The sequence below is a fragment of the Crocuta crocuta genome, unplaced genomic scaffold (genome assembly GCF_008692635.1).
Source record: "Crocuta crocuta isolate KB4526 unplaced genomic scaffold, BGI_CrCroc_1.0 scaffold64, whole genome shotgun sequence".
Taxonomy (NCBI): Eukaryota; Metazoa; Chordata; class Mammalia; order Carnivora; family Hyaenidae; genus Crocuta; species Crocuta crocuta.
Window position 1 is genome coordinate 11190284 of NW_027530640.1, and position 21937 is coordinate 11212220.

At 38.1% G+C, this 21937-nt stretch overlaps 1 protein-coding gene across 3 annotated transcripts in view; it reads left to right on the plus strand.

The window, feature by feature from the left end:
* Positions 1-21937, plus strand: part of CTNNA1 (catenin alpha 1) — a 173827-nt gene that overhangs the window by 58633 nt on the left and 93257 nt on the right. For all 3 annotated transcript variants that reach the window (XM_077768729.1, XM_077768727.1, XM_077768728.1), the window contains exons 6-7: positions 7704-7970; positions 11075-11278. In XM_077768729.1, the coding sequence (XP_077624855.1) occupies positions 7704-7970; positions 11075-11278 (471 nt within the window). The remainder of the gene's footprint in view (positions 1-7703; positions 7971-11074; positions 11279-21937) is intronic.

Here is a 21937-nt window from a genome sequence, read left to right on the forward strand (position 1 = left end):
GACTGAGCCTCTGGAGGGCCCCTGAAAATTGTGCTTTAAAGAGCTTGGCAGTTTGTGATTGTGTCTGGACAGATGATAAGATCTTCGTTATGTGCCATCAAGGATTAATGAGTGTGCAGTGGAGTTTAATTTAGATTTTTAAAAACCTTAAGCCAGTTGAAACATATTGGAATTATTTGCATATCAGAAACTATCACCCCCCCCCATATTTGGTCATTTTTCAAGTATTTCTTATTAATCATTGTTAGTAGTTTCCATAGTGTTACGAATTTGTGTTATGTGGTATGTGGATCAGTGTTCTTCTTCTTCTTTTTTTTTAAGTTTTTTTTTTTTTTTGAGGTGTGGGAGAGGGAGGGGCAGAGAGGGAGAGAGAGAATCCCACATAGTCTCCGCTATCAGCTCAGAGCCCATCATGATCTCACCAATTGTGAGATCTTGACCTGAACTGAAGTCAAGAGTCGGACGCTTAACTAACTGAACCACGTGTGTGCTCCCGGATCACTGTTCTTATTTTTCCAAGCTTTGCTAACCCTTTGGTGTTTTGGCTTTTAAGGTGCTTTGCAGTCTTTTCTGTGCTCTTCCTGTAGAATGCCCCTCTTCTAGGGGAGATGCATATGTTACTATTCAGTTTCTTAAAACTTTCATAGTTCTGATCAAGCTTGTGCTTTTTCACAAAGCCCTGAAAAGATCAATTCTTGTTATCATTCACTAATACCTGTATCAGTTAGGATATTTCATGCTGCAGTTTAGAAAACCCAGCTCCAAAACTGCTTGAACAGTGGGGGATTTATTGTCTCACTAATCAGAAGTCCCAAATTAGGTGTGATTTCGAGGTGGTTAAGATAAAAGGTTTTGCAAGTATCATCACGGATCCAGGTTCTTGACATTTTCCAGTACTGCAGTGTTTCTTGTTGCTGGTACTGGATGGCTATAGAAACTCTAGGCATGATTTGCACACATCACTATGTCCAGCAAAAAAAAAAAAAAAAAAAAAANACTGAGCCACCCAGGCGCCCCCCCCCCATGTCTTTTTTAGAAGCAAATGATCTAGAAGCCCCTAATAGATTTGCCCTAAATCTGAATTTTGTAACATACCCATTCTTCACCAATTATTAGTGAGAGGAAAGTAGTTGTTATGTCTGACTCTGTGATGAAGATCTCCCTTCTGGTCTGGGATGAGAGTACACTTCTTGAGGACAGGGACACCAAACAAGGGCTCTGATAGGCGTTAGGAAAATGTCAGTACTGTAAATGTCCAGTATATGCCAGTCTCAGCTTTGGAGTCTTCTTAATCACTTTTGGTAATAATATAATAGTATAAAAACTTTACCCCATCGGGATTGAGAAGATTAAATTAAGTAATGTATGTAAAGTATTTAATATGATTATGGACCATATTTCAAGCTTAGGTTATGATCAGACTGAATTTGCACATATGAGATCCTGGTTTTACATTTCCATTACTTAATATTAGACGTTATAATATCGCTAGATTTGATGTATTGCCTAAGTAATTTAGTTCATGTAGGCTTAGTGTGTTTTTATCATTTATTCCTGTGTTGGCTTATGTCTCCATCAAATAAATCACAAATAATATTTTTCTTTTTGCGGGGCCTCCTCAATTCTAAAATCTTGTTTTATAATATGATAATTCTGCAAATATCCACGCTGACCCAGCTATGTTTACAATTTATTTAATGTCTTTGATTTATTCCCATTTGCTTTTTGTTTTTGTTTCTTGTTTGCTTTATTTAGAAAATTGTTTTAAAGTTTTTAACTTATTATTTATTTTGAAGAAGAGAGAGAAGTTGGGGGACAGTTAGGGAGAGATAATGCCAAGCAGGCTCTGCAGTGTCAGCACAGAGCCTCATGTGGGACTCGATCTCATGAAATATGAGATCGTGGTCTGGGCTGAAATGAAAAGTTGGATGCTCAACCAACTGAGCCACCCAGGTGCCCCTAAATTCTCATCATAAATACATGAAATAAATGTTGGTTATTTTTAAAAAATAAAAGTTCAGTGAATAGTCCTACAGTCATAAAACCTAGTCTGATTTTGGTTTATGAAGACTTACTATTTGAGGAAAGTGAGAAAATTTAGACTAACACCATATTGCCTATCTTTGCAAACTGGTAGAATAAGTAAATTGTATGCTATTGGAAAAACTTACTGAAAAGTAATGCTGCCTGACTTTTTTCTTTTTAACAATAATTTAGTTTTAGAGAGAGAGTGTGTGTGCATGCATGTGAAGAGAGGAGGGGCATAGAGAGAGAATCCCAAGCAGGCTATGCGCCGCCAGCACAGAGCCTGACACAGGGCTCCATCCCACAAACCACGAGATCATGACCTGAGCTTAAATCCAGAGTTGGACGCTCAACCTATTGAGGCACCCAGGTGTCCCAGTGCTGCTTTATTTTTTATACTTTGTACCATGAACACATGAAGAGTTCCTTAAACATAATCCCTGATGTACTAAAAAAAAAATAGTAAATTTCAAATACTTCTGAAATAAGATGTAATTAAAATCTTGAAGTTATTAGTTAACATGCTGATTGGTCTTCTGTTTGCCCCTCCATATCTGTTTTCTACCCTTGTTCATTGCCCCCAGGGATCTGACCTGTCTGGACTGTCTCCAGGGCTCCTTTGCCCTCTAGTCCTGGTTGGGTTTGGCCAGTGGGGGCATTAGTAGGAGGTCAGAGGAGATAAGAGTTAGAAGCTGGGGTTTTATTCCCCCGGCTGCCACCCTGCTTGTTGCTCTGGGTGGCTAAAGTCATAGCCCCTGTTGGGTGGTATTCTCTCCACACCTTGCTCCCTGGATTCTGGTAACTGTTGGCCTCCTTGTTTCTTCATACCTAAGTAACCTAACAGCCTTGTGGTTTTCTTCTACTTTCCCTATATCTTTGTAGCATAGTCTCTAAAACATCTTTAAGTGACTTAGTTTGATTTTACCATTTATTTTCTGCCGGTATCTTGATTGATACATGTTCCCATTTTAAAGTTTGTCTTGAGGTTTGTAGTATGTCCTTGTCGTTTGTTGTTTTTCTTGGGCCTAGTTCTTTAACCATAGCTTTTGGCAGTAGAATCCATTGAGTAAGTTGGCTGTGGACTTTTCTTTGTGTCTCCTGTTGATCAAATAGTGTTTTGTAGGACCTAGGTCTTGGTGTGTATTCCTATAAACTAGTGCTTTTCTTGGGAATTAAATTGCAACTCATTTTATCCTAAGGTCCCAGACTGGTAGAAACTTGATTCTTCCTTTTGGATATTGCCCATTGATACCCTTTAGTAACTGGTAACAGTTTTTCACACTGTGTGTTTCCTGGCAGAATTCCTCTACTGCTACATGCTTAGCCCCTAGATATCTTTTCACCTTTAACTTCTCTGTTCAGGCATGGTATATAATAATTTAGCTTCTCATTGAACCTCTTATTTTTGCAGACAGCCCTAGTCCAGAAAAGGGGTATTTCCTCAAGAGCACTATTTGGGTCTCATATATATATATACACATATACACTAGCTCCTTTAGTGTCCCTTAGAAATGCTAAACGTCCTAAGGTCTGGTGGCTCTTTGGAATTAACTATTTCTCCGTAATGTCTTTTTGGAGCATGGTGTAGTAGTACTAAGGATGTTGCTGAAAATAATAATGAGTAACTCTAAAAAGGTGTTTACTATGTGCTTACATACTCTTATAAACCCTTTATAAACACACATTTATTTAGTCTTCACAGAATAGTATAAGGTACATACTGTAATTGATCAGATGCTCATTTAAAAAAATGTTCATTTACTTATTTTTGAGAGAGAGAGAGAGAGAGAGAGAGAGCACGAGCACGAGTGTGTGTTGGAGATCAAGAGGTAGAGAGAGAATCCAAAGCAGGTTCCACTGTCAGCTCACAGCCAGGTGAGGGCCTCGATCTCTTGATGTGAGATTGTGACCTGAGCCAAAATGAAGAGGTGCTCCCCTCACCACCCCCACTACCCATCTTTAGAGATGAAAGAATTGGAGTTACACGGAGGTTAAATAATGTGGCAAGGACATTCATCTCGTCAGAATTGTAGCCAGGTTTTTAATCCAGGCTTTCTGGCTCCAGGAGCAGAGCTTTTGTCTGTTCAGATGGCTTTTATAATCCCTAGTGCTTAGAGTATTGCCTGGATGTGGTAGTGTTTACTAAATATTTAATGAACAAGTGGAAAAGCCACTTTGCTATACCACAGATCCATCCTGGAATGGGATTCTAAAGGTGGCCCTGATCTGTTAATTTCTTGGGCTGGAATAGAATTTGCTCACTATAAGTGTTGAATTTCCTTTAGACTGCAGGCTCTTCTTTTACTATAAAATAGATGGCAGAGATGGGGATGGGCCAGAACTGACCTTAGTTCCTTTGAGGAGAACTGCATGTGCCTCCTGTGGTCAGTTCTGCCTATCAGTCTGATAGAGATGGGAGTACTTGCATGTTTAGCAAGTACTGGGTGGTGGATGCTCCACCCACCCAGGTACTAGAGCTTGTTGAGACATTTGCTAAAAATGAAATACTTCTTACCTAGTCTCTGAACTCTGACTTGATGGGTTTTTTTCCTGAAAACTTAAACAGAAACAGTGGTAATGGATAGTAATGCATTTTATGTTTAAATAAATCTGGACTAGCCGGGTTTGCCTGTGGACCTTTTCTTTATGTGTAGTTGTTTGAATTCAAGACAAGATAACTGATTACATATATTTATGGCTACAATTTTATATTAAATTGAGTATAAAGAGAGAAATGAGAGGAAACTTTTACTTGAATTTCCAGCTCTTGGGTAGAAGGAGTGCTATAGATTACTTAGAAGTAAGCTTTTATTTTTTGGTCACTGCATATGATGATTAGTTGAAATTACTTGAGAGCAGTCATTTCTTCATGTTTTATGCTTGTTTCTGAGGGTGCTTGAAACACAATTGGATTGATAAAGTTTGGGAATCATGAAGGCTAAAGTAGACCAAGGGACTCTAATTTCATACGTAATCTTTTATATTCCTTAATAGCTCGTTTTGTAACCAATCCAGATTACTTGTCACTGTTACAGATTTTAAAAATAATACTTAAGATTGATTATTATTCTTAGTAAATAATGCTTCCTTGTGGTATTGCCAATTTTCCTATGTTTACTTAACAAAATCTAGTTTCTTTGTGCTATGGAAAAGTAGTTCTTGAGGGAAAGCTGAACACTTTGGCAGTTAGGACAAATGACGATATATAGTTGTCATTTTCATCATAGGTTAAAATATCCCCCTTACTTCGTAAATAGGAAGCTATCAGGCATAAATTGTGATGAGGACAAGACATGTAGAAGATGCCACACACAACATGTACACCAGCTGCTTAAGCATAATGATTAGCCCTTGCCCCTTGTCACAGCTTGAATCTTGAGATGATCATCAATTCTCTAAATCCATGAGGTCCTGTTTCTGAATATTTTATCTACTCTAGTCTTTAGAGAGGTAGCAGTTCTCATACTAGGCCAGGCAGTGGCTTTAGGAAAGTCAAGTATTGAATAGTAATTCTGGCATCTGTTAACTTTAGGTGGCCACACGTGTTTTTGGTAACCTTTAAAGAGACTGTACTGATCTAGGTTATAGATGCTTAGGGAAGAATTCCAAAGCTAATTGTAAAGCATTTTATGAAACAGAGGACAATATAAGTACTTAGATGCAAATGCCTCCCTAGAAGACTTAAAAGTCTCTGAGGTTGTGGTGATGGCCAGGCATTTAGAAAATGCCACACAGAATGTACACACCATCTGTTTTAACTTAATGGTTAGCCTTAGCCCCCTGTCATAGCTCGAATCTTGAAATGATCACTGATTCTCTAAATCCATAGGGTCCTGTTTCTGAATATTTAGCCTAATGTACTATGCTACAGGGCATTTGGAATGCTGTGAGCTTTAACTTGCAATTCAGATTCCAAATGAGAAAAGGATTCTAGGAGGAAAAGTAATAAGCTGTCATATTATACAAGGTTTGAATAAAGATGCAAACCTAAAATATATAGTGAGATGAAGTAGCAGAAAAAAGAAGCCAGATAGGTGTCTCTAATGCTTAATTAGGAACTCATCTAAAAAGATGAGCCATTAAATGGCTAAGTCAGACTTCAAATTGAGTTGACTTTGGCCTTTCTTAGTTAATTTTCTCTTAGTGTTTATACATGTAATCCTCTTTTAAAACATTTAAATTTGTACTGTAGGGTTTAGTTGATGCAATTAACATTAAAATTATATTCACAGGTAAAATAGAACAGATCTGGTGGTTAGTTAGGGTTATCACTTCTTTTTCTCTTTGGTGGTGGTAATACGTATTTACTAAAGACTTAAGTCTCTCCTCCCCCTCTTTTCTTGAACACTTTGAGTAACAGTGGGGTACCAGAAACACCTTCTTCCTGTCTTGCTTATTTGTCACTTACTTGCCACTTAGTATATCCACTCAGCCTGGGACCCTGGGATCATGACCTGAGCTGAAATCGAGTAGGCTGCTCAACTGACTGAGCCACCCAGACACCCCAGACAATCAGACAATCAAATAAAAACCTTTTGGATTAAAGTCATAGAGCACATGAGTCTCAACTTTATGCCTATGCCTTAATGACCTATATCGTAAGGCCATTTTTGGGATAGGGATTGGTGGCAGCTGGGGGGCAGGGGTATATTTAAGAAAGCAGCTTGCCTCATCCTCACCTAGCAGGTTTGGATAGTTCATGTACACCTGTGGTATCCCAGCCCAAATTCACAAAACTCTTATAATGAGCTTGTATGACTCAATGACAAATACTCAAACTAAATCTTACCCTACTTAAATGTGTATTTGAGGGGCGCCTGGATGGCTTAGTCGATTAAGTGTCCAACTTTGGCTCAGGTCATGCTCTCACAGTTTGTGGGTTCGAGCCCCACATCGGGCTCTGTGCTGACAGCTAGCTCAGAGCCTGGAGCCTGTTTCAGATTCTGTATCTCCTTCTCTCTCTGACCCTCCCCCTGCTCACACTGTCTCTCTCCCTCTCAGAAATAAAATTTTAAAAAAAATGTATTTGAGTGATTTTTCTAATTTGGTTGAAAAAGGTACATACAACTTAATGTAGTTGTAATGAAGGTGCTAGTCATTTTTATGCTTTGATTTTTAGTTAGTGCTCTGCTAGGTAGCTTACATGCATTATCCCATTTGATCCCCAGGACAGTTAGAAGAGAAATATGTTAGGCTTCTATTTTACAGAAAGTGAAACTGAGTATGGGGATTTTATTTATTATTATTGTTTTTTTTTTTGTTTTTTTTTTTTNGCCCCTATTATTATTGTTTTTAAAGATTTTTATTTTTAAGTAATTTCTACACCCACTGTGGGGCTCAAACTTAGAACCTAGAGATCAAGAGAGTTTCATGTTCTACTGACAGAGCCACTCAGGCGCCCCGAGGATGGGGATTTTAAATAAGATCACCATAACCAGTTAAAAGTAGAGCTGGAGATTCAAATCCAGGTCTGTTTGGTTTGGAGAAGTTTGAACTCTACATACTGAGTCATGCTGCCTCCTTTGTTATGAAGCTAAACTGTTAATGAAAGTATTGTGTCTAATTGGTAGAAATTCTAACTTCTCAGCATTTACTGACAGAGGGTGTTTTTTTTTTTTTTTTTAAATGACTATAACCCATATAAAGACTGCTCCAATTTCTTGTGTGCCTTTTTACAGGAACTGAAAGATGTGGGCCATCGTGATCAGATGGCTGCAGCCAGAGGAATCCTGCAGAAAAATGTTCCGATCCTCTATACTGCATCCCAGGCTTGCCTACAGCACCCTGATGTTGCAGCCTATAAGGCTAACAGAGACCTGATATATAAGCAACTGCAGCAGGCGGTCACAGGCATTTCCAATGCAGCCCAGGCCACTGCATCAGAAGATGCTTCCCAGCACCAGGGTGGAGGAGGAGAACTGGCATATGCGCTCAATAACTTTGATGTAAGTTATACTTGGGGAGAAACTTGAGGTTCTCGACCATTCCCCCAAAGTTAAGAGATTTCTAGGGAAATGTGATCAAGGTTTCTCATGAAAGTTCAGTTTCTACTTAGATTTGTAATCTATGTCAAAAGAAATTTTAGAAATCTTCAGTCTATTTGATCTTGACTTGGCCTACAACATTTTTCTTGTTCTTTTCCTTTTCTTTTGTGTTAAACTTATGAATTCTTTTATGTAACTGTTTCCCATGAGCTCATTCTCTGTTGAGGATGTGAGTTTGGTTGATTTCATCCAGGATTTTAACCGTTTGGTAGTTGTAAAGCTGAGATACAGCGGCAAAGTATATATAGACTCTGCAGTGCAGGGGCTCACAGTCTAGTGATACATCATAAGTGATTACCACAGAAGTGTCTTCAGTGTTAATCTTACTTGTCTGCCTAGATAATATACTTCTCAATAATAATGCACAGAATTTAATTAAGTAGAAGAAATTTGGGCCTAAAATACTTTCTTAGCATAATTCCATATAATTATCTTTGGTGGTTGATGCCCTGGATCTGTTCTTTGTATGCATTCTGTGTGCACACTGTTCTGTGTATCAACTCTAAACTTAATTTTTTTGTGGGTTTTGTGTGTGTTTTTAAAAACTTCTCCCACAATGCCTCATGGCTTCCAGTAGATGGCAGTAGTTTAAGATTTTTTTTTTTTAAGCCAACTGGTTGGGTTACGTAACAAAATGTTTTTAAAAATTTTGAGAGACTGAATACAAGCGGGGGAGGGGCAGAGAGAGAGGGAGACACAGAATCTGAAGCAGGCTCCAGGCTCTGAGCTGTCAGCACAGAGCCCAATGCGGGGCTCAAACTCACCAACCATGAGATCATGACCTGAGCCGAAGTCGGACACTGAACCACCCAGGCACCCCTACATTAAAAAAAAACAACTGTATTGATTGAGTTAGTATGAGTGGGGGAGGGGCAGAGAGAGAGGAGAGAGAGAATCCCTAGCAGGCTCCACACTGTCAATGCAGAGTCCTATGTGGGGGTCGAACTCATAAACTGTGAGATCATGATCTGAGTCAAAATTAATCATATGCTTAACTGACTGAGCCCCCCAGGAGCCTCTACATTTTTTCCCTCTCTTCTTCTTCTTCTTCTTCTTCTTTTTTTTTTTTTAATTTTTTAAAAACGTTCGTTTTTGAGAGACAGGCAGAGCATGAACGGGAAAGGGACAGAGAGCGAGAGAGAGCAAGAGAGAGAGAGAGAGAGAGAGAGAGAGAGGCAGACACAGAATCCAAATTAGCACAAAGCCAGACGTGGGGCTAGAACTCACAGGCCATGAGATTATGAGTCGAAGTCGAAGTTGGCCGCCTAACCAACTGAGCCACCCAGGCGCCCCTACATTTTGGGCCTAATTTTTTTAATTAACCTAAGAGAAAATTGCTTTCCCTCTGCCAGCATCCTTTCATAAGTAGGAATGCTTTGAAGTATAGAGACTGTATATATAATGGAGTGCATTTTGTTTTAAACAGTTTTTCCTAGCCTTTATCTTTTCTTACTTTGTCTCATCCTTTTCTTTGGCTTGGGTAACTGATCCTTGCTGATGTACATGGCTGATTTAAGACTTCATAGATCATAAAGACAGTGTTAATTCTACAGACCATGGTGTTAGAACTGACTTTTTACCCTGGAGCCTCAAACATCAAATGACATTTTAGCAAACTTTTACCATGCATCTTACAGTTTATTGGCACTTTTTCCCATCCTCCTCAAATTTGGCAGTCTTAGGTATTGGCCTCTTTGAAGGCACTAAGAATTACATTTTGCCCTAACTTGAGTAGTAACTGCCAGTGGCCACTTAACCTCTTAGGACTAGAGTGAAACTTCATATAATGAGGGGGTTGGACGAAATGATCACAGGCCAATTGTAACTCAGTGACTCTATTAAAATTCTATCACCATTCATTCCTTATTCCTGTTGGTCAGAAGGCATTGTGTATTCAGTTTTGAATACACAGTACAAGAGAAAAATAATCAGTTAAAATGTAGGCTAATAATGAACTTGAGGCATTGCATTTTCAGTTTTGAAACTGAGGATTCTTGCGAAGGGAAAGAGGAAATAGATGTATACTTAACTGGCAAAGGGCAAGCTTTTTAAAGGAAAAACTTGGCATTTAACTTCATATGAGTGAGTAAGAGTAGTCCCTATAAAGAAAAGTTAAATGCAAAATATTTGCAGAGACATTTACCGGTGTCAGAATAAATTGTATCAAGCAGAAAAGTTGGAAGAAGGCCAGTAGCTGCTGTCCTTGGTCTATTGATGTTTGACCTTGTACTTAAAGCTTGCTTGTGACCTGACCTCATGCATCACTGGTAAAGCTGGATTTAAGTGGAGTGGGGGAGTGAAGAGGAGACAGAGTGAGGATTTCTTCTTACTGGGCAGTTATATCTCACAGAGTGTCTTTGTTGGGATGGATTGCTATCATCTCTCACAGATCAGCTGGAAAACTTTAAAGAAAGCCTCTAATTTAGACATAACAGTATAAATTTGACTGCATTGTTTATTACAGTTAGATGAGATATGTAAGATGAGGAAAATAGATTGGAATTGCTTATAAATACATTCCTTTCTGAAACTTTGAGGACAGAGTCATTGTTCTGTTTTTATTTTTTTGCTGTGAAATAGTTTGGCTGATGTCATGTAGTAGTTTTATGCTCTTTACATAGAAAAAAAGGAAAAGAGAGCTAACTTATTTTCCTTACAATTCTCATTGGTAACTTCCACTAATAATGTATAAGCTGACATCTAGATGTTCAGATTCAGTAGCATTAACGTGATTTTAATGCTGACATAACTTATATTTGCATTTGTGGCATATCTTATTTAGGCTCCATTCAGTTGAAAGTATTGGTTCCAGTTCCTTTGAGGACAGTGATCTACCATAGGCCAACTTGTATGTCTCTCATCTGCCAAGAAGTATAACTTTTTTAGGCATTGGAGTTTTTGTATTAAATCTTGATTGATGTTTCTGATCAACAGTTTCCTCACCTTCTAGAATAATGGAGGGGAACAGAGATGAGCACTAAGATTCAATAACATTTTCTTTGCAGAAACAAATCATTGTGGATCCCTTGAGCTTCAGTGAGGAACGTTTTAGGCCTTCCCTGGAGGAGCGCCTAGAGAGCATCATCAGTGGGGCTGCCCTCATGGCTGATTCATCTTGCACCCGTGATGACCGGCGTGAGAGAATTGTGGCAGAGTGTAATGCTGTCCGCCAGGCCCTGCAGGACTTGCTCTCAGAGTACATGGGTAATGTGAGTATTAGAATTTTTCTTTGAAGTAAGAGGAGTTTTTCGTAACAGGCGATGGATCTGAGATGTTAAAAAAAATTTTTTTGATCATTTATTTTTGAGAGAGAGAGACATAGTATGAGTGGGGGAGGTGCAGAGAGGGAGGGAGGGAGGGAGGGAGGAAGAGAGGGACAGATTCTGAAGCAGGCTCCAGGCTCTGAGCTGTCAGCACAGAGCCCAATGTGGGGGCTTGAACTCACGAACTATGAGATCATGACTGGAGCCAAAGTCGGACGCTTACCCAGCTGAGCCACCCAGACACCCCTGGATTTGGGGTTTTTTTTTTTTTTTTTTTTAATGTTTTTTTTTATTTCTAGGAGAGAGAGAGACAGTGTGAGCAGGGGAGGGTCAGAGAGAGAGGGAGTCACAGACTGAAATAGGCTCCAGGCTCTGAGCTGGCAGTCAGCACAGAGCCCGACGCGGGGCTCGAACCCACGAACCGCGAGATCATGACCTAAGCGAAAGTCGGACGCTTAACCGACTAAGCCACCCCAGGCGCCCCTGGATCTGGGATTTTTAACTAAAAATGACAAGTACATTCTTGGCTTTTTGACCCTTTAGGGTGAGGCAGAATTTTCAAGGAATGCATAAATAAAAGGCTTCCTGTGTTCCCCAGCTTTTTTCTTCTTTAATGTTTATTTGTGAGTGAGTGAGAGAGAGAAAGAGAGAGAGAGAGAGAGAGAGAGAATCTCAAGCAGGCTCCAGGCTCCGAGCTGTCAGCACAGAACCTGACCTGGGGCTTGAACCTACGAACCGTAAGATCATGACCTGAGCAGAAGATGCTCAACTGACTGAGCCACCCAGGCGCCCCTCTCAGCTTTCTATGTTGAAAAATTTTTAACTTGTGAAAATTATGCAGTTAGTTTTCTTTTAAACATTTGGAAGTAAGTTGTTGACATTGTGTTGCTTAAACATGAAATATTTCAGCCTCCATGTCCTAAGGATAATGGCCCTTAATATCCTTAAAATTTCCATGATCACATCTAAGTGGCCACCTACTTTTGGGCAAAAGGGAATGGTGAAAATATTTATAGTTGGTAATTTTTTTCGTGAACCATATAGAATGTCGTAAGAATATGACATTGCCAACTAGAGCTGTATTAGGTATCAGTAGTAATTTTTAAATTTTTAAGGTTTGTGTTTAATAACCGGTTGTGTAAAAATACCCCAATGCTGTAAAAAAAATTTTTTTCCCCGTAGGTAATACTGTACCTAATGATTTTGATCTCTGTTGTCATTATCTTCCTTTTTCCTTTAATACTTCAATTCCAGTTGTTTAATGCTTAGAGTTATTGTAATTTACACCTTGTACCCAATATTTACTTTTGCAGAAAAGGAATAAATTAAATTTATGTAAAATCATTTTAAAGGGAAAAGGAAGAATACAGAGTGTTTCCTACTAGTGATTTTTGTCTGTTTAATGCTTTTCAGGGAAAGGTCTTGGTACTTTCTCATTTATTCATTTGCTGTACATCTTATTTGTTCACTTATATCCCTATATAAGTGAATGTATAATAGTGAGTGATGGTGGAGTTCCTAGGGTGAAGATGAATGCCTTAGAGTGTTTATCTTGTTTCTACCATATTGTGAAATTAGTGAAGCATACTGAATTTTTTAAGCCATTGCCATGCTTTGATCATATGCAGTCTACCTCAGAAAAATGAGATTAGAGGCTTAGTTAAATCGAATGGAAAAAGCAGTTGATAAGTCACAGTGAAAATGTGGTGCACATTAAAAAATCCTTATCTAAGTTTGAAAATTGGGAAAATATAAAAAATGGGTAATTTGAAGAATGGTTCATGATATTAAGATGTTTAAATGGGGGGCTGGGTGGCTCATTTGGTTAAGTGTCCCACTTTTGATTTCAGCGCAGGTCATGATCTCAGTTTATGGGTTCCACCCCAGTGTTGGGCTCTGCGCTGACATGTGGAGCCTACTTGCGATTCTTTCTGTCTCCCTTTATATCTCTGTGCCCCTCCACCTCCCCTATTTGCTGTCTCTGTCTCTGTCAAAATAAACCTAAAAAATTTTTTAAAAAGGGTTTAAAGAGGTAAACAATGGACTTGGCATGTGTGTGGATCAGTTATCTGCTATCACATGTAGTACCTTAGTGGTTTAAAAAAAATCCAGTGTAGTTATGATTAGGAAAATGCTTTAAAAATAGTCTTTGGTGGGGAAGAATATGTGATAAATTTTTCTTACTGCTCCATATGAGCGCTTCCTAATGATCCCTTGAGTCTTGGGATTGGTTGGATCTTGTGGGGGTCATCTGTGGTCGTGAGTAACCTTCTAGTTTCTCTCCAGAGTGTCATATAAGTAATATTTTCAGTTTGTGCCATGGATGTAAGTAAACGTAGGAAACACTCATTTATACGTGAAGATGCAGAGACTATAACATCACTCCTACATAATAACGTTTTATTATGTAAGGAAAACTAGAACAGTTTAAAGATTATGGTGGAGATTTTGAAATAAATTATCTTGAGATTCAGATTATATTTTAAAAAGTCATCTATGGGCATGGTTTTCTTAAAGATAAAAATATGTAGTTCCTTTGTATTGACCCATGTAACCTTGAACAGGCTAGGTACTGTCAAAAGTGATGGAGTGAAGATGAGGTGGGGGGTTGGGGAGGAGAGGGCAGTGAAGTACAACTGAAAGTTTAATAAGTGATAGAGTCTGCAAGAAGCAGAAGCAACGAGGGTTGAATTTTGCTGATTCATGAAGTATTCAAAAACATTCAGAACCTTTGGTAACAATCAGAACTTAACTGAGGCAATGTCTTCCTATCACCTCATTCACACTGAGTATGTGTCATATGCAAAGTCGAGTGCCGGGCCCTGTATAAAAGGAGGAATGATGCCCTGATCCTTTCCTTCTGGCATAGGGTCTCTATAGAGCATGTATAATAATGACTATTTTTACTAGTCACTATTTGTATAGATAACATAAAATCTTGCTATAATTTGTAGTGTTGCTTCTTTGTCCTGTGTTGCCACTTACTAAGTTCCATTGGTTTTCCCTCTGCAGCAGTCATTCTGAATTTCGAATGCACATTAGAATCCCTGGGGAACTCTAAAAGAAACCTTGATGTGTAGGTTGTACCCCGTTAAATCAGAGTCACTGAATTGAGGTCTAGGTGACAGTATTTTTAAAAGTTCCTCAGGTGGTTCCAATCTGTAGTTAAGGCAGAGAAAGTCCTCTGATGGTTTATTACATTTGTCCTTTTCTGTCTTCATTGCCTTTGCTTTATTCTAGACTTTACTCAATTACTCCATTTTCTCATCTATTCTGGTCGCTCAGGCCAGTCTGAGCTCATGCCTTCAGTAGGGCATAGTTCATTACGAGTTTGAAATTCTCTTCCCACTTCTTTAAAACTAACCTACTCTTGCTTCAGGGCCCACATTTCCCCCATCTCTTTCCTGAAGGCTCTTTGACACTTCACCATTCTGCATGGTTCCTTTGCTTCTTGTACCGAATTGTTGACTTCCTTGAATTTTTGCTTAATTGTATTTTCTTTATCCATGTAATTTCTGTTACTGTTTTAAGCTTTTAAAAGACAGGAAACATTTTTAAAATACTCTTTCAGGGACTAGTGTAATATTAGAGGAGGTACTCAGTAAGTGATTGCTTTGTAAACTAACTCATGCTGACTTGGGAGAATGAATAAAATGAACTATTTTGGATATTCATGGTGCTAGGGATACAGTAGTGAAAAAAGCAAAAAAGATTCTTTCCCTTATGGGCCTTACATTCTAGAAGGTTATAGGGAAGGAGGTCATGAGTGGTTTACGTCTACTTTCTGTAGATTTCTCAGTATATGGATGACATCTGTAGAAAAAATTAAATTAAGTGCTCTGAAACAAGCAGTGAGGCAAAGTGGTATCCTGTGTCATGTAGAGTTAAATTTTATTCATCAGGTGAGAGCCAGACTCCCTCTTAAAGGCTCCAAGGGCCAGGAGGCCAATAGCCTTAATCTTCCTACTTGCATTGTGGTTTAAAATGTTGGAGGTTACTTTTGGCTGTATTGCTAACTTACTGTACAGAGAGGTAAGAGATACTGATGTTAAAAGTAATGCATTTGACCCTTACTTACTTAACATTATGGAAATGCCTCAGCACAATAATAGAGGTCTTTTGACATTGAATGGATCTTGGTGGTTCCGCAAATAACTTCTAGGTTTTCTTAAAATGAAATGTGGTTACCGTGGTTAAGTTTAATTTCTTCCTGCTCTGTTAGCTTAAGGTTACTCCAGGGAGGGTTCTAGAGGAAAAAAAAAACCCCAGCTTGGATGGGTGTTGTAACTTTAAAAGGTTTAGAAGTAAATGGATTGAAATTAAAATGAAATATAATTGAACTTAAAAAATTACCACTTTATTTTTTCATAATTGAAAGTCATGCATATGCATTAAGTTACTGAACCACCACTACCGTGTTTAGGAATATGCATTCTAATGTTTTCCCCTTTTTTGTATGAAGTGTGTGTTTTACTTTAAAATAGTTTTAACTTTTTTTTTTAATGTTTTACTTGTTTTGAGAGAGAGGGAGAGAGAGAGAGAGCCTATGCATGTTCCCATGTACTTTGGCCTCAAAGGGAGAGAGAGAGAATCCTAAGCAGGCTCTGCTGTCAGCTCAGAGCCTGACATGGGCTCTGTTGAGGGGTATGCTGATTGTCAGTCTGTTCCTTTCACCCTTTATTAGGGCATCTGCTTTCAGTTGTTTTCCCAGTAGTAGAATTTGCTAAAACCATACTTAATTTGTCTTTGTTACCACACCCATCTTCAAACCCCCTGACCTCTCAAAAAATAAATAAACAAAACTCTTCTTCCCTATTCCCTCACCCCATGATCTGAAAATATTTAACACAGTATTTGAAACATTGAAGACCTTCAGTATTTGAAATGAAATCCATTTGGTTTTGGCCTAAGCAGTCTTAGTCAGCAGTGAATGGTTGTTTATTGACTGACTGGAGTTAGGACTTGTAATTGGGAAGAACAAGCATAGGATTTGGGCTTGAGTAGCTGCAGCTCTTTGCCATCCACTGGGGTAGCCAATTGCCATAAGTGGCTGTTGAGTGAAATGGGACTAGTTCAAACTGAGATGTGCTATAAGAATAAACTACACACCACATTTCAAAGACTGAGTACACAAACAATGATGGAAACTATCTCAATAATACCTCGATTATATATTTTGGATATATTATGTTAAATAAAATCTGTTAAGCTTAATTTTTACCCATCTCTTTTTATTTATGGTTACTAGAAAGTTTTAAATTATATAAGTAGTTTTTATTATTTGTTCACATTATATCTCTCTTGGGTAGTTCTGATTATGGGTAACCAACCAGCTAAGATGAGTAGATAAGAGTTTAGCATCAACCTCCTCACTGAGTGTCCAAAATGGTACAGTATCCATATATAGTAGCTATCTATAGCTTGTATTTTTCATACCTAAAACTTTAGTTTTAGACCAAAAAATAGGTAGAGCTTAGGACCTGGTGAGGATGATGTTGCTTAAGGATAAGTTTGATCTTTGTTCTTGCCCACAAACATTGGTTGCAGTGGTATTAAGATCCTAAAAGAGGAATGCAATTACAGGGCATTTTTTGGTATTGTACTGGGCATATTATTTGAGGGATTTGATTATATTAATATAGCAGGTATAAAATTTTTGTTTGATTTGGATAATAATTTGATATGGAATGTATGAATAGGATGCACTTAATATTCACTTTCAAAGACATATTGTTGCTGTAGTGAAGGGAAGCACTTAATTTAGATGCTAATCTCTTCTCAGTTTTGCAAATGCCTTCCTGGAATCACATTACTGTAGCCAGAGCATCCCAGCCTTTGAAGGAGTCTTCAAAGAGCTTGTTATTACATGATTTTGTGCTGTATTTCTTATTTTCAAAATTAAAATAGCTTTTTTAAATTATAATTCTATGTTCATTATATGTCACGTGTAATCCTTCCATCTATTTTTGGCATCCAGTGTTCCAGCTTCCATTGTGCATAATCTTTAGATGTACACATATCTCTTACCATTTCTCTTTTTCTTAAAAAATAAAAATGAAGATAATCTGCATACCGTATGCCATTGTGCTAAAAGATACATTATTACCTATTTTACTGCCATAATAACCCTTACTCAGTTGTTATTCGCTTAAAAATACATATACATATACCTGAGATATCTGCCCTGAAAGTCTGAACTTTTTTTTTAAATATTATTTTAATGTTTATTTTATTTTTGAGAGAGAGAGAGAGAGAGAAGGAGCAGAGAGAAGGAGCAGAGAAAGAGGGAGAAACAGAATCCGAAGCAGGCTCCAGGCTCTGAGCTGTCAGCACAGAGCACAATGCCTGGCTCAACCTGCAACTATGAGATCATGACCTGACCCAAAGTCAGATGGTTAACCGACTAATCACCCAGGCGCCCTGAAAGTCTAAACTCTTATACTTTTATTATTGTCCATCTTCACAGCAGCAAATATGATTTTACATCATCTTTAATGGCTGTGGAGTTTTCCACTGTATCTCTTTATAGATGACTGTTCTGAAATTAAATACTCCACCCTAAATAAGATAAACCCAGGTGTGATATAGCTGCTTGAAGGGAGCAGAACAGGAAAGCTTTATACAGTGCCCTCTCAAGCTAGGCTCTCTGGTGTTACTCGAGTGTTAACAGATGTTTCATTTGGCTCTGTGATGTGTAGTTACGTGGTCTGAGTTTTGTTATATATTATGCTTTGATTTCCATCTTTGTTTGAACCTTTGGGTTTCTTGCAGTAAACTCTCACCTGCATTGCTAGTTCATAGTTCTGTAGCTGTGCTTGCATATGATTTTATTGATTTGTTAGTGTAAGCTTTTCTGTGAGCTGCCTAGCATATTTGGGAGAATTCAGACATAAATAGATGCTGCATTGAATGCAAAATTAGAGCATGTGTAGGACTTGTTTCTATTGATGGAGCAGTATTTATTTAATTTGGAAATCTTAGTTGTCAAAAATGGTTTTTCTCAGGGTGGGAGGTGAAAGAACTTAACTCTGAGGAGGACCTTTCCCTGAGTTATATTTTGTGTTGCTTTCTAAGAGGTTCAAGGTACTTGTTATGTGTGCTACTCTGGTGTTACAAATTGCAGTATTTAACAAGCATGTTTTTAAACTTATGTACAGAATGGTGCATGTTCATGTGTTAAATGAAATGGTACTGGCCTAACGGAGCAATAGTGGAATGGCCTCTTGCAATTAGGATGATGGAGTAGACATGGAAGCCTGCCGGGTGTCAGGCTGCAGATGGATGGGATGTTAGGCTCTGTGAGATTGCTCTTAGACCATCCTTGATGTTACCTTATGCCCTTCGGATATCGACAGGCTTGAAAAGATTTTATATCAAAAGTTGTGGATTAAAAGGTTAAGCCTCTAAATATATCAGTATTAGTAAATTTTGTTATGTGGTAATAGGCAGTATAAATTTTCTTCCATGTTTTTCTCCACATTTTTTTACCTTGTTTTTTACGGTGATAATGACAAAAGTAAACAGACCCTTATTTTATTCATCTTGAATTTTTAGTTGTCTTTTTTTAAGATTCCATTTTTATGTAATTTCTGAACCCAGCATGGGGCTTTAGCTCCAAGACCAAGAGTCACAAACTCCATTGACTGATCCAGCCAGGTACCCCTTAGGATTTGCTGATAATCCTGTACTGCGTTTATTTTTAAGGTACTATTAAGATGGGAAAATTGATGATTTTTCATTTTAGTAAGGCCTTGATTCATCTTTTTAAGATAATAATTCATTCAAGACTAGTTTGAAGTGATGAGTTATATGGGTTTTTTGTTTTGTTTCCTTCCTATAATACAGATTTCTAACAAGTGTTTGTCAAAATATAGTCTGTTATCTATGTGTGATAGTGACTGCATCATCCTTTTATTGAACTGTTTATCGAAATGGTTTTTATTATTTTTTTTAATGTTTATTTTTGAGAGAGAGCATTTGCATGAGTTAGGGAGGGGACAGAGACAGACAGACAGACAGACAGGCTCCAGTCTCTGAGCTGTTAGCATGGATGCGTGGCTCGAACTTGGGAGTGATGAAATCATGACCTAGGCTGATGTCAGACACTTAACTGACTGAGCTCATCCAGGTGCCCCATCCATGTGATTTTTGACCAAGAAAGTATAGAATTGTAAAGTTTAGAATTTGAAAGTGACATTAGTTATCCAAGGCAAGGAGTGGGAGAGGAGCAGAGAGACAGGGAGGCACAAAATGTGAAGCAAGCTCCAATCTCTGAGCTGTCAGCACAGAGCCTGATGCAGGGCTCAAACTCACGAACCATGAGTACTCTTCACATGTGATGCCGTAGACCATGTATAGTAAGCTGATGCTTCCAGAGAAGCTTGATCAAGTAACTTCTCCAGAGCTGCTTTCTCAACTGTAAAACAGGTCCATTAATGGCTGCTCTTCCACATGATCTTATTAAACAGCACAGAGAACCAATCAAGCAAGGCCAGGTAAGGTGATGAAGATGGGATAATGGGTAGTGGTATTACAGAAAATATCAAAATGCCTTGAAACAAAAGAGCAGTAAATGAAGTATATCTAATAACAAGGTAAATAGAGATATGCTGAGACTGAAGCTGTTCTCACTCTCTTTTTATTACTATTAATATTTTTTTAATGTTTATTTATTTTTGAGAGAGAGAAAGACGAAGCACAAGCCGGGAGGGATACAGAGTGAGGGAGACACAGAATCTGAGCTGTCAGCTCAGCCTGACGCAGGGCTGGAATCCACAGACCATGAGATCATGATTTGAGGTGAAGTTTGGATGCTCAACTGACTCAGCCACCCAGGCACCCCAAGTGTGTTCTCTCTCTTAAAGAGTGGCATATCCTTACTGACATTGTGTGACAACTCCCATTCCTTGCTGCTCTCTTCATGTAGCAAAGAGCCAAAGTGGCAACCACACCCCCAGTCTGCATGATCTTTAGTTCAAGCATTTAAATCACAGCTGAAAAGAAGTGTCTTTTTCCCTTCTTCCTTGGTCGGGGGGAGTGAGTGGTAGAGAATAGAAAGCTTACTTGATGCTAACATAGACTTGAAAATTAGCATTGTTTCAGAAAGTTGTAATATATTTCCTTTTTCCTTCATTTATTTTTTTGACCCAAAGTTGTCACCTGTTGATAATAAGAAATTAAATCGTTTAAAATATTGTAATTGTTTAAATGGGCAAACTAGGTATTTTGGGAGGCTACCTGTTTATCTAGAATGTCCATATGTGACACACATGTAAAATTAAAGCTTAAGAGTCTTAACTTTCTTCCTTTATGGTTTCTGTCCTTTGATCTTTATTTTTTAATGTTTATTTATTTTAAGAACAAGCAAGCAAGTGAGGGAGGGGCAGAGAGAGGGAGAGAGAGAATCCTAAGCAGGCTCTGTGCTATCACCACAGAGCCACATGCAGGAATTAATTCCATGAATGATGAGATCATGACCTGAGCAGAAACTGAGTTGGAGGCTCAACTGATTGAGCCATCCAGGCTGCCCTATCCATTGATCTCAACATTTTTTCTAATTAAATATTTTAGAAGACTTAAGGGAGTTAGTAAAAACTCTTGAGTTTCCAAACTCTCCTTGCCAGAGACAGGTACAGTTCGTTGTGCTTGGAAATTTATTTTTCTTTCATTTCAGGCCTGCTTCCTCAAAGTTACTTTGGTTTTCATATTTCTTAGTCATAATATAAAATTAGAAGGGTGAAATTCTGTGGAATGTGATGTTTTCTTCTCTAAGTGAATGTCCTTATTCTTTCTGTTTATTTTGGGTTGAATCTGTGTTCACATCTGATGACTGCTAAGTAAATGCTTGACAGTCACTAAATAGCTTATTTATTTTAAAGTGGAATATGGATATTTAGAACCAAAATCAGTTCTGAGACTGCTGAGAACTGATTTTGTTTGGTCATTCTCTGAAAATGGCACTGGGACCTTTTCATAATGGCGTGATTTGGAGACATACTGTAAGAAAGATATTTTCTTGCAGTGATTTATACTAAAGCATCTGGACAGTAAATTGTCTTACAAGTATTATTTTCAGATGTGTTGAAATGATTGGCCTCCTGTTCGGGTTTTATTCCAGTTGCAGGTTGTCTGACTTTCGGTTTTGTACAAAATTTGCATTTTGTAATTGTCTGTCAAATAGAAGGCAGTGTAGCATCTTATTTCAAGGCTTCCTTGCTAATTGTCCTTTAAATGTAATGTCAGAGCATACTTGTCCTGAATTACTTCTTTCTCCTTGAGGGAGAATTATTGGTTTTGTGGTTTTAAATATGAAACTCCTCTTCTAGGAATGAAAAGATTTATGTTTTGGCTTGCCTTTGTTTTGTGTCTATATGAACATTGCTTATCATTCCTTGGTATTAAAAAAAACTCTGAAATACTGTGTAAGAAAAGTTATAAATATTTGACCAGTGATACCCACTTATTATCTTTAAAGCTCATAATCATAAATATACTTGTTGCTGGGAAGCAGAACCTACTTGTTTGTCTTGCNACTGTGAAAAATACATAAAACCATTATATATGGGAAAATTGGTTTTTAAAAGTTGGTTGTTCATATAAATACTC